The sequence below is a fragment of the Diorhabda sublineata genome, chromosome 5, assembly GCF_026230105.1.
Source record: "Diorhabda sublineata isolate icDioSubl1.1 chromosome 5, icDioSubl1.1, whole genome shotgun sequence".
Taxonomy (NCBI): domain Eukaryota; kingdom Metazoa; phylum Arthropoda; class Insecta; order Coleoptera; family Chrysomelidae; genus Diorhabda; species Diorhabda sublineata.
In genome coordinates this window covers 20,621,611-20,635,237 of record NC_079478.1, presented here as the reverse complement: position 1 = coordinate 20,635,237, position 13,627 = coordinate 20,621,611, and the positions used below count along the sequence as shown (strand labels likewise).

At 32.6% G+C, this 13,627-nt stretch overlaps 1 protein-coding gene across 1 annotated transcript in view; it reads right to left on the bottom strand.

Annotated features, from left to right (window-relative positions):
- Window positions 1-10,699: 10,699 nt before the first annotated feature.
- The window catches only part of LOC130443936 (dynein axonemal heavy chain 7), a 40,700-nt gene continuing 37,772 nt past the window's right edge, over window positions 10,700-13,627 (bottom strand). Inside the window, exons 55-59 of the mRNA XM_056778837.1 lie at window positions 12,940-13,174; window positions 12,734-12,885; window positions 11,394-11,531; window positions 11,030-11,173; window positions 10,700-10,906 (exon numbers count right to left, since the gene is read on the bottom strand). Coding sequence (XP_056634815.1) covers window positions 10,700-10,906; window positions 11,030-11,173; window positions 11,394-11,531; window positions 12,734-12,885; window positions 12,940-13,174 — 876 coding nt within the window. The remainder of the gene's footprint in view (window positions 10,907-11,029; window positions 11,174-11,393; window positions 11,532-12,733; window positions 12,886-12,939; window positions 13,175-13,627) is intronic.

Genomic DNA, 13,627 nt, shown 5'->3' with positions numbered 1-13,627 from the left:
GATTCAATTAGAAGTATTTCTATTTGGTTTTTATAAAACTTTTTTCCAAATAGTCCAGTATCTATGAAACAGGGACAATATTCCCAAAAAGAATGAAAAATAAACATTCCTTAAAATAGTTTTTATCTAATGTATTCGTGAAAACCGTGGAGATTTTCCATCACGTGACTCAATCTTCGATTTATGGAACACGTATCAATGAATTTGAGGTGTGCTTTAATTTATTTTTAAAATCATTTTTTTTCCAAACTATCGACAATTTTTTATTTTGGTTTTTACTTTGAGGTTTTTGTAGTTAAAAACTTTATGTAAAAAAAAGTAACCGATTATAATATTAAAATTCCACCAACTATTATGAACAAAACAAACCAAACCATTCGACATTAAAACAATAAACAAAAAAACAACCCTTCAACACCTATAGAAACCTTTCTGTTTCCAAATTCTTTATTATATTCAATTTTGTAAACTACTCGTAATAATCGTATTTTTGTCTAATCACAGTGCCGATTATTAAGGCTATCATGTCTTCAGTCTCGTCGAAACGCGCGTTAAACAGTGATATTGTGAGTGTTAGTGTAAACAGTCTTCAGTCTGGTCGAAACGCGCATTAAATAGTGTGTAATTGAGAGTGTTGGTGTAATGGTGGTGTAAACAGTCTTCAGTTTCGTCGAAATTTGCGTTAAATAGTGTAATTGTGAGTGTTAATATAGTTTTGGTGAAAACAGTCTTCAGTCTCGTCGAAACGTGCGTTAAACAGTGTGTAATTGTAAGTGTTGGTGTAAACAGTCTTCAGTGTCGTCGAAACGCACGAGCAACTGTTTAATCCACGTGAAAAATCATCGCTCGAAAATGTATAAATGAATAAATAATATTTTTTCAACAGACCTCGTATACTATAATCTTCTATTTTTAAATTAATTGTATCAATTGATTTTTGTTTATATTATTCCAAAGGTTAAATTTAGTAATATTGGAACACGCAAACATATTTTTAGATCACCAGGTCCGTATTAGATAGAGAAAATAATTTTTATTTTTTGTTTATTTTGTTTTTTTCGTAGTGCGACGCCAAAAAAACACCTAGAACGAATTAAAAATCAAAGTTTTGATGATTTGTTAGTACTTTTCGATAATTTCAAACCAAAAATACGCTACTAAAACAGCTAGTTTATATACACACAAAAGGAATTTCTAAAAAATTCTAGAGAATAAACAAATAAATAAAAATAACTTCCTAGAAATAAACAACTTATCAAAACATCGACATCAAACGAATCGTTGTATTCACTAAATTTTAGATTTCCATTATAACAGAACAGGACAGGTTTCATGGTACATGTCGTGGACGAGTTCGACAACGATTTTTCTGCTTTCAGTGACTTGTGATATCCGTTATCTAAAAGGAAGGAATCGTCGGCGTTTGTCGTTCTCCTAGTGTTCACTGTGAGCCTTTATGTTCGATTTTCTGTCATAAGGCACGCGGTGAATGCCAAGAGCAGACATTTTTCAACATAATTTCAAGCAATAACCTTTTCTTTTTACAAGTAAGTATATTTTGTGAAAAAACTTCATCCGGATTGACTAAAAATCAATATTTTGACGTATTTTAAATTGTAAGGTAAAAAATCACTTTGTACATTGATTAATTTTGACTTATAAATAAATTTCTACCACCAAAAAATTGTTTTTTGTAGGAGTTTTCAGACAAATTTCTTCAATAAGTCTAAGAACGTAGATGCAATGTAAACCTCAAACTACAACTAACGTTTTTTCACGTTTTATAGATAGCGTTTACCGATCAACTGTGGTTTCGACGTTACCGGTGATCTGGGGGCGGTATAACTTCATTTTAACCCTAACTTTTTGAATTATAAACTATAATATTATGAAGGGTTTTTATAGAATAAAGATTTTTACTTTATATTTGATGAAGTCGACGATGATGATGAAGAAATTATCAACATTTGGTGGACATAGGGCCAATATCTAAAATGTTTGTTCTTATTTAAGTAGAAACCTTCGTATTTGTGAGAAATTGTAGAAAAATGTGTGATTAGTTAGAGTTCAAACCGTAGCTTAAACTTTAGTTTCATTTATAATTTTATCCAATACGTCTGCCATTTTGACTTAGATCAGCTGTTTTCTTAGATTTCCTAATTAATAATAAATGGATTTTGATTTTGAATTGGAACGAGCTGAAACAAAACCTAAAACAGCTTGACTTAGTTATTATTCATCATCGTGATGTATATTGTAAAAAATAAAAAAGTTCCTTGGAAAAATCAATCAATGAGTAGCCTAGAAATCAAAAGAAGTTTAGAGTTATGAGTGTACGTATTTCGAACACGATTCAGATGATGCCGAACACACGTTCTGCTTGTGCAACCGCTGGAGGTGCTGTTGCACAAGGTAAAATGGCGGAAACTAATTGCTACTTATACAAAATGGCGGCTACTTATACAGAAGCTGAGATTATGGATACGAAAAATTCGAATATATTTAACAATTAGATCAAATTTATCCAGAATGTAGCTAAGTATTATGTTAAAGACAGACTTTCCGTTAAAAAACATTTGCCTGATGTTACAAAGAACATCAACTTCGTTGTCTACATCATCAGGTGCAATATTATCTTCAACTACAACTTAAACTTCCGTTGTACCTACTCCTGGACTGTCTGTTAAAAAAACATTCACGGGAATTGCTGTACGTATATTTTTCTAATCAAACCTAACCTCAAAACGACCATGATTTGTCATTTGCCATTCTTTATGCCAAGGTGTCAAAAATCCAACACAAATTTTGAATTTACCAAAATTTTAAATTCAAAGTGACTAGTGATTAATAATGAATAAATTATTAATCACTGGCACCGCTGACGTGGTAAATATAAACGTGTTATCGAAATAAAATCTCGATATGTATTCTAAATCGTCCTCTATTTGTCTATTTCTACATTAAATATAATCAATTTCAGTAGTTTGTATTCGCTGGTAAGTTTTTTAAATATCTTTTATATCTGATTGCTCACAACGGCTAAAACGATTTGTTTACGATAGAAAAAGTACCTGAATTCTCCACAAATGATTTAATAGTAACGATTTTTGGTTGTTTTGTAAATATAAACACGTATCAAAATAAAACCTCGGATGTATTCTAAATCGTCCTCTATTTGGGTATTTTTACATTAATAATAATCAAATTTAGTGGTTTGTACTCGTTGGTAAGTTTTTTAAATATCTTTTTATATCTTGGCGCTCACTACGGCTATACCGATTTGTTTACTATAGAAAAAGTTACTAAATTCTCTATAAAAGATTTAATAGTAACGATTTTTGGTTGTTCGCGTTTCTTTGTACGTAGTGATTAATAATGAACAAATTATTAATCACTGGCAGCGCTAAGGCGGTAAAAGTAAACGTGTTATGAAAATAAAACCTCGGATGTACTCTAAATCGTCCTCTATTTATCTATTTCTACAAAAAATATAACCAAATTTAGTGGTTTGTATTCGCTAGTAAGTTTTTTAAATATCTTTTGATATTTTAGAGCTCCCAACGGATATACCGATTTGTTTACGATAGAAAATGTTACTAAATTTCCCACAAAAGATTGAATAGTAACGATTTCTGGTTGTTCGCGTTGTTTTCTACGTAGTGATTAATGATGAACAAATTATTTATCACTTGCAGCGCTGACGTGGTAAATATAAAAGTGTTATCGAAATAAAACCTTGGATGTATTCTAAATCGTCCTCTATTTGTCTATTTCTGCATTAAATATAATCAAATTTAGTAGTTTGTACTCGCTGGTAAGTTTTTTAAATATCTTTTTATATCTTGGATCTCACAACGCCTAAAACGATTTGTTTACGATAGAAAAAGTTATTAAATTCCCCCCAAAAGATTTTTTCGTTTGTTTGTACTTTTATCAGTCTTATTATTAATATTTTCAAAGAAATAAGAATAGAGTCTCCACCAACTAGTTTATTGATGTAATTATTGTGGGATCGTGGAAATAAAACAGCATGTAGTTATCGAAATACATTCCCGTGTCAGGTTTTAAAACGGATTCGATCTAAAATAAGCAAACAAAAAGTTACGATACGAACGGTAAAGTGACTAAATTCGCGAATATATCAGGATAGGACTATTCATTTTTAACTAAATTACTCTTACTACATACTAAAATTTCAGAATCCGTGATATATTGCATGATCCTGACCTGTCCGAGGGTGTTTTCTATACCCTTAAAACATTAGGGTTGACCGTCTACGAGGGTGGATGTACATAATACATTCACCCTCCAGCTTTAAATAGGGTGGTTGATTAAAGCTAGACATTATAATTTTGTAAATGAATTCTATAATGAATAACGTAAATCCGATTTTTTTTCAAATATTTAATTATAAAAACAGTTGATACAAATTATAAAATTATTTTTTTAAATATTTATTTCGTTTCTGACTGCGCTGTGACTGCGCAATTTACGAACGTGTTCATTCACACCAAAAACCGTACTGGGATGTCCATAGAATCGTTGTGGCCGAATCAAAACTTGCAAAAAAAATCTTGCTCGAAAGCGCATTTCAGCGCAATAAATTCAGCGTTTGCTGAGCTGAATGAGCAAAATGTTTTTTTTTAAATGAACTGATCAGTAAAAATGTTTATTTTATGTGATTAATTAGTAAAGAAACCCATTCCATTTGAACATAGTTTTTGTATCGGAAGGAATGTCCAGGAAACGATTTACGTTAAATTTTTATCTTTGATGTTATGTTGAGGATTTCAAAGCACTGATTCATAATTATCAAAGAAAGAAACCAAAGAAATTTTGAAAAATCTAGAGTTTTGGCGGGCGTTTAGATTCAAGTAAATATATTTGTATTCCCAGTTTGAAATTCAATTGGTTTTAAGCCCGTTAGTCCTGTTGGGCGGTGCAACATTTTGGATTTTCCATTTTAATAAATTTCTAAGACTCACAAAATCAAAACGCAATCATTAACATATTTCAAAGATCCTAAATCGAATCAAAATGTATTTAAAAACATCGAGAGTGTGTTTATCATTGACAGAAGTCATTTCACGTTTTAGTTGATCAACGTTCTTTCAAAAAAATCCATGGAAATCTAATTAAAATTATATTTATGCCGTTCGATCTCTTGGATTATGGCTAGCGTTTTGTGGGTTTACAAATCCCTTTGGGGTGGATTAATCCCTTTGTACATTTTGTTACAGTTTTCCGTTTATCTTTGCTTCGTTTGTCAGTTTTCTTCATTCTGTTTTTGCATTCTGCTTTCCACCCTATTAACTCTAGGATTTTGGTACCTTTTTCAATATGGTTTCTCCAGGTATTTCTTGGTCTACCTCTTGGTAATATCCCACTAATCTTGGAATTTCTTTTGTTTCTAAATTGTCTCGATGAGTTGATGAAATCGTTTTTTCATACAGTTTCTATTCCATCTTCTCCGCGGGTTTTTCCAGTACGCAATTTTTCATTATTTCAAGTTCAATATTTTATGATACGATTATTAACTTTTATATCTTTTGTTTTTAGATTTTGGGGTAGTGATTTGAAGTTTTATCTTTCTATAAAATTGTCTCATATCTGTTTTACACCCCTCTTGATTTATTTATCTACGAATATGAGTAAAAGCTGCACCCCTATGTTATATATTTTCCATTTATAAATCAAACCAATTGTTCTGTATTTCAAAGTTTAGATTATCCCTCTGCACGGAGCCGTTCCTGCTACGAGAAAAGGACGACCTCTGGTCGCGTCGCTATAGCAACGAGATCGATACATTCGGCAGTGATGCTGCCGCGAAAGTCCTGCCCAGGGAATTAGCTCTCGTTTCCCAGACTTTACCCTGTTCCAAACTCCGGACGAGTTTCGATATTTTTCGGTTCATGCGCCTCCTAGTTCGTATGCGTCCCGGGCCAAGCAAACATTCCATTTGTACTTATTTTCAAATAAATAATTAATTATTTCCTTCTAATTCACATTTAATATGATATTCATGGGGTTATTCCATAGAAATATTCGTAGAAGATGTAAATTCAACATCGCAATATTAAAACTAACAGCTCCATTAAGAAGTTGTATTCTAAACGTTTTGATGCCGGTCACTTCGTGAAATCTTTTGTCTGGACACAGAAAATAATCCGAAGGAGCTAAATATGTCGAATAGGGTGCACTAGCCCGCGAAATTTCCGTCGACTATCATCTAGTGGATTTCCTTCAGTATTTCTGGAGTCATCACCTCCATTTGGTCGACCAATAACTTCGCAGGACGTAGGGCCTCGTTTTAACTCAATTTTTTACTGTTAATAAAGAAGTAACAGTCTCATTTAGAGAAGAATCTAGTTCAGCTTCTTTAAACTTGAAACATGCTGTATAGATTGAATTTCAAGCAACTATCGCCATCTCTAGGTCAGACCAGGTATTTCTGGAACCATCCTCTATCATAATCGGTGTTAAAATATGCCTCTGCCAAAGGGGATATGCTTTTAATCTCGAGTTCTAAATCTTCTGTATTCCTCAGCTAGAAATAGTCTAAAATTCCCGCCAAAACTGCTTGGTTTGTAAAAAATCGTTAGCCCCATACGATTACGGTCGCTAATTAAAAGATTTGTCCTTGTCATCAATACCTCTTCAACGACCATAAAAAATTGCTTATAACTTTTTAAATACCCCGTATTAAACATCACAATCTTGTATTATTGTAATGCAAACTTTGACATGGCGCAGCGTTCTGGAATATCCTGAAATATTGCAGGATTCATGAACTTTATCGCACTAATCAATCACCCTGTATAAAGGAGGAAAGATCAGAAGGAGTTTGCGACGTCAATGATCTATATCTATAAAAAACGTTTTTTGTACTAGGGAAATACTTGAAAAATTGTGGATGAAGTTACTAATAAACCACGTTCATAATTAGTTAAGGGTTGGATATTTTACAATGAAAAAAAAATGCACAATCATATGCCAATTGAAATCAAATCGATATAATCTCGACATGTCTGTGGTCAAGTCGTTCAATTAAGTTGGAAAATGTTGGTTAAGAAAAATATTTTCGATATTTAACTTTAAAAAAGTATGTTGAAAATCCCTTTGAAGTGCGCCGCTGCGCCCAAGCGATGCTTCCGTAATTTTTCCCGTACGAAAACTTTCGGATGAAGCGGGCGCTTTTCACATTGAATTTTCCATATGAGTCCTAGCATCTATATACCGTGTACGAAAGAGAAAGATCAATATCTGGACCGGCAGTCAAAGTTGTTGCCATGACGACCAGCTGCTGCGAGACAGCGGGCCGCCCACGCCTGGGTTTGTCCCGCCTCTACCGGCTAACGCGCTTCTCCCTCCCCCGGTCCCGCTCAACGTCCCGTTGCGTTCTAGTTTTGCGTTTAATCGCTTTTCGAGAGATGTTCAGAAATTAATTACATAGAGGATATAACGAAGTTTGCGCCTACCTGTTTAAAGAAAGGGCTAAGACAATCAACTAACTGGGAAAAAATCCAGTCTTAACATCGTTACAAATTTTTAAAATAAATTGTCTCCTGCTGCAAGTGTAGTTTCACAAAATGGTGGGGGTTAGCTTGAGAAATATACACAAGATGATTCTACAGCCACTACAAGATATTTAAAGATTTTTTCCCGACTAGAATTTTCAACGAGGATCCTTATCAGGTAATATTGCAACCTGGTAAGATATTGGTCAGGATAATACGACAAGGACCTGATGCAAAAACCACATATTTAGTCTTAAAGCGAGAGGTATATCTTCTAGTAATTCGTGTAAATGTTCTTGAAGAAAATCTAAATGAAGAGGTCCATTTAAATTGGTTGACAGTTCAAAAGGATCTATTAAATACCCACATATTACACCAATCCAAATGTTACCTAACCTAAATTTGTTTCCCTCATAGCATGTGGATTTTCAGAATCCCACAAATGATTATTTTTATAATTAAATATTCCTCGTCTGGTAAATGTTGCCTCGTCAGTAAAAAGAATTGTTTCCAGAAAATCTGGGTTAACATTTTGTGTATCTTGCAAAAAATGGGCATTTGCTTTGAAGTTTTTTATTTCTGTTTACAAATTTGTTGTTACATATTTAAGGAATAATAAAATTTTTTTATAAAAAAATTAAAATTTATTGTACTTTTTAGAAGCAAATAACTCCATAACCGATTGAGTTACACGATACAAAGAAGAGTAACTTTTTTTTGTAGAATTTAATGCTTTTTAATTAGAGTGCAAATTATGATTCCTCATGCCAAAAAAGGTAAAATTGCCAATTTTCAAAGAGAAATTGTGAAAACATAAAAAATTATTGCGAAAATCAAAATTTAAATTTAAACTTTGAACGGAACTCGGAAACTAGCAATATTTGCATAATGCATGTTGAGCAGAATCATCATATTTTGAGGTCTAGAATTTACAGTTCAAGGATTGGACATTCTTAATGAATCATCCTGTATATATATATATATATATATATATATATATATATATATATATATATACGATTTGAAAACGTAAATTTTTGTAAAAAGTTGCATCAACCTTTGTTAACAAATAGAATTCATTAAAAGCTGTTTTAAGATGGTTAAGACGCTGGATTTTTTCATCCGCTTATCATCGATGACAATAAATTTCCATTTTCCACAATTTTAGGATGATGAAACTATAATGGAAGAATTTTAGTAGTTTTCGATGCAAAATCAGTCGAGATGTGTTTTTACTTCACGACAATTCTCCAGTCCACATTGATTCGATTTCCAAGACAAATCTAGCTACGTAAAGATTGCACATCCACCATATAACCCAGATCTGACTCTATCCGACTATATTTAACAGTTATATCGACTCTAAAAGTGTATAATATTTTTGTAGTCGCATAGAAACTCTTTTCAGTCGTTTTGAGTGAAAATGTGTGGAAATTAAAGTAGAAAAATCAATTATTTTCCTAGTATCACAATCCTTTGGATGTCAAAACAAACCAAATTATTTCTATTCTAGTTTATATATAATATCGACGCCACTGGCTGGTACATAACATCATCCCGTTCGAATTCCCTCTTCTACAACTTCCAGCCCCGTTGGGATGCCAGGGCAGGGGCCGGCATCGATCTTGATGGCGTCGTCATGGTAACCGCATGGAAGTATTAGCTTAAGACGTTAGTTACATAATGTCGAGTTCCTGAATGTACCGCAGATATTAGAGATGGGAATGGGAATTTTTTTTACAATTTAATAACTTTCTTATTAAATAGATTGTTTGTTTAATTTATAAATAATATAATATCGAAGTTATTTATAACGCCGGATCGTTGTTTGGGTTATTTCACCGTTCTCCTCGTGTCGTTAATTTATTACGCAGCATCTTTTCTCAGAAATACGATGCCCATCATTAATCAACTTTTCCTTTATTAGCAATCTAATAATCCGATCTTCAGTAATTAATTCCTGTGATTTATTAACGTGGTGTCAAGTTGAAGCTATTCGGATAACACCTAAGCTATCAACTCTTCCGCTACATTTGTTCCTAAACGTCATATTCGTAATCAGATCGAATTTTCAATAGTTTGAAAGCACGAAGTTCAAGATAATTAGATACGATTTAGTATCACACTCACACGTGTGCAGATGACAAAGTTAGTCTTGTGAAGAATCCATCAAAGTCCATGGATAAATGGGAAACAGCGAAACTTCATTAAAATGCAAGTATCTATGGGCTTCAAGCATTGAAGGAAGTGCATGCTGCCAAGGAGTTGAAAAACCACGTTGAGGATCTCATAAGGTGGCTTCCAAAACGTAATTTTTAGGGTTTCACTGTTACAAAATGAAGCACACAATGCCGGGGGACTGAAAACCGATGGTGGGGATCTAATAAGACCGCTTCCCGAAGGTATCTTTAGGTCTCACTGGGCCGGGAGATTGAAAAACAACAGCGGGGATCTCATAAGATCACTTCCAAAATGTATCTTTAGGTCTCACTGTTATAAAAGGAAGCACACGAGGCCAGGGGATTGAAAACGATGGCGGGGATCTCATAACATCACTTTCCGAAGGTATCTTTAGGTCTCACTATGCCGGGGGATTGAAAAACGATGGCGAGGATATCATAAGATTCTTTTCCGAAGGTATCTTTAGGTCTCACTGTTATAAAAGGAAGCACACGATGCCGGGGGATTGAAAACCCATAGGGGGGTCTACATTATGAGGAGGTTTATAATACTTCTTTGTATCAGCGTTACATCCCCGAGTCGTGGAGAACTTGATTCTTAACGCTCATAAGCTAAATCGTTCTTTTAAGCGTATTGATTAGAATCTCAAAGACACAATCGAAAGCCTTGGAAAAAGCACAGAAAGTTGTTGCATGGTGATTTAAGCTTGAGTAAAAATTATTTGGGGTGGAGGATATAGCATCATTTGTTACTTAAAAATCCAAATTGATGGATAATAAGTTAGACAAAAGTCTTTTTTGACCAATATTCCAATGATCTTGAATAACGTGGAACGGAGTGCAATTGGGCGATAGTTCGATGTTTGATCTCCATCTCCACTTATATGGAAAAGTATAATTATTGCCTTAAAGCAATTTGGCAATGAAATACTGATTCCAATAAATAGAAAAGCAAATAATCGAAATCGTTTATTACGCAAACAAAGACAAAAAAATGTAAAATTACTGTGATAACTGACACAGCATGGCAACGCCGCGCATTATCCAATGCGAAGGTGGTTTCGATGAAGGCAGGAACATTGCGATAACGAAATTAGTAGAATGCCCGGTCGTCGATAAAACACCTCTTCTTTCGGCAGTTTTGTATACAGGACAAGTGTAGGTTTTCTTCTCTTTTAAATCGTCTCTTTTCATAGGTTTCAACCACATCTAAAAATTTATTTAACCTTTAGTAAAAGTCACCAATATCAATACTTATATATATATATATATATATATATATATATATATATATATATATATATATATATATATATATATATATACACTTACATAAGGTACATTTTCGTATAAAACTTTAGGCAGCGATTCGTCCAATTCCATTATTTTTTCGTTCCATCTAGCCCCGTCCAAAAAAAGTCCGTATATATAAACGCCATCTGAAGGAGGCTTATTAAAGTAGGCGCCTTTCAGAACCTAAAGAAGCAACCACATTAAATTTATGTACATTTAATCTTAATCGAAATCATTTATTAGTTTGTCCAATATATTCAACTCTTAGTTTTAAAGCGTACATCGGACAAACAAGTAGATTGTTTCAAACAAGATTTAATACACATACTTATAGAATGAATGGATAAAAAATATCGAAATTATTAATATTACAAAATGTAATATTGAAATAAATAAAAATTACCTCATAATCGAAAGCGAGTAAATCTATTGGTATTGTGTATTTTCTCGCATAATTTTGTTGGGCACCTGTCAAAAAAGCTTGAGTAAAGAAAAATCCGGATATCCAGAAAGTAGATGGCGCTCCATTCTCGTACCAATCCTAAAACAAAAACGTTCTGCATAAAAGTGACTTTTTTCTATGAAAAAACAGATGGCACTTATCGACATATAGACAAAATCAAGAAAACCGCAATGAATTGCATTTAAAATAGGCAAATTATACTTGAAAACGTATTTTTTTGACCAAATTGAACATGGAAAATATTCTTTCAACGGATAAGAAGCGATTTCTTGAGTCAAATTGAACTGAAAAATCCATTTTTCGATCAAATTTAACTTCCAAAACACATTTTCTGCCAATTTTTGATAAAATTGAACTCAAAAGCATATTTTTTTCAAAAATTATACTTTAAGAAGCGATTTTTGGAGTCAAACTGAACTGAAAACCCCATTTTTAGATCAAATTCAACTTTGAAAACCCAATTTTTGACAATAATGAAATCAAAAACCAAATTTTTCTCAAAAATTATATAAATTCAACCCAATTTGTACATCATTGAACTCAAAAATGCCATTTTCCACCAAATTATATTTGATATACCATTTTTTCACTAAATAAAACTTAAAAAAATCACTTTTTGCAAACATTATACCACCAAAGGTCGTTTTCTGGGCCAATCTGAATCAAAAAGCCTAATTCAACTGTTTTTAGGCAAATTTCTATAAATATTAAATTCAAAAAGCTACTTTTTTGGACAAAACTGAACTGAATAACCCATTTTGGACCAAATTCAACATAAAAACCTTTTTTTTTTCAACAAAACCTAAATAGAAAAGACAATTTTTCACATTATTGAACTCCAAAAATCCCTATTTCAACCAATTTACATTTGGAAAACTATTCATCGTCTAAATAAAAATAAAAAAAAGCGAAAAAAAGCGGCGTTATTAAAGTGACCAAAATAAAACCTAGAAAACTATTTTCAAAATTCCAAAAAGATCGAGAAGACCGGCTTATAACAAAAAAAAATAACTAGAATGGACCATTTCGTGGAAAAAAAATACATCAATTAAGGGTTGAAAAACATAAATAGTATCCAAAAATATCTTACGATCTTCATTTTAATACTAAAAATGTTTTTTTAACATTCCAAATACTTTCAGTTTATTACATTTCGACAATAAGGGGTGATTATCATCCCTTTTATTTAGTATTAATCGCTATTTTTTCTCATAATATCAAAATTTAACGATAAAAATCGATGTATCACGTGACAAACATATAAAAACAAATTAATTTACCTTCAAAAATTGTAACCTTGCCAAAAAATCACCGATATAACTCCCCAAAGGTTTCAATGAGGGATAAGACACCGAAGCCCACATTTGGGGTATTCTACCTGTCATTATACTAGTTACCACTTCTTCCAAACTTACCGACATAACAATTAAACCTGAAATATTTTTTTTTACCGATAAATAACACAGAATTTATTAAATTCCTTTACCTTTTATGGCTTTCTGTACATTTTTTAAACTTTCTCGTATTTGAGTCAATAGAATATTGAATCTCGTCATTTCTTGTACCAAAACAGTGTTCATACTTTGGGAATAAGATGTCGGATATTTCGTCATTGCTTCGTCTCTATTAAAATTAGGGGGTAGTTTATCTAATATATCGATTGCCACTTCCATCACTACTTCGTCAGGAGATTTGCGAGATCCACTTGAAGACATAGCGTCCTATAAAAATTAAAACAACTATTTAATGAACACCGTTCATACCGATAAGTCAATCTATTTGGAAGTCATCCCCTTTCAGTACTACACCCATCACGAAATCCAAAAAGGAATTTCTCTATCTTCCCTTACTAAATCCCAAACAGTTTTCAGTACATTCGCCATTAATAACGTCAATTTTTACGATGGCAATGTCAACTCTCAAAATTCGACGGAAAAATGACAATTAACGAATTGACAGTGAGAAGTGACTTTTTATTTGACAGATCAACAAATTGAGGTAAGCAAATGACACGGTTAAACACCTACTTAGCTTAACACGACTATTAATCATTTCTACACGTGCAAAGACTCTCAAAATGAAAGAAATAAAGACAAAAATGAAAAAGTTAATTGCTTAAAAAAATTGTCAAAAACTTACCAATTTGTTCCGTAGAAGCTTTCGAATCAAAATAT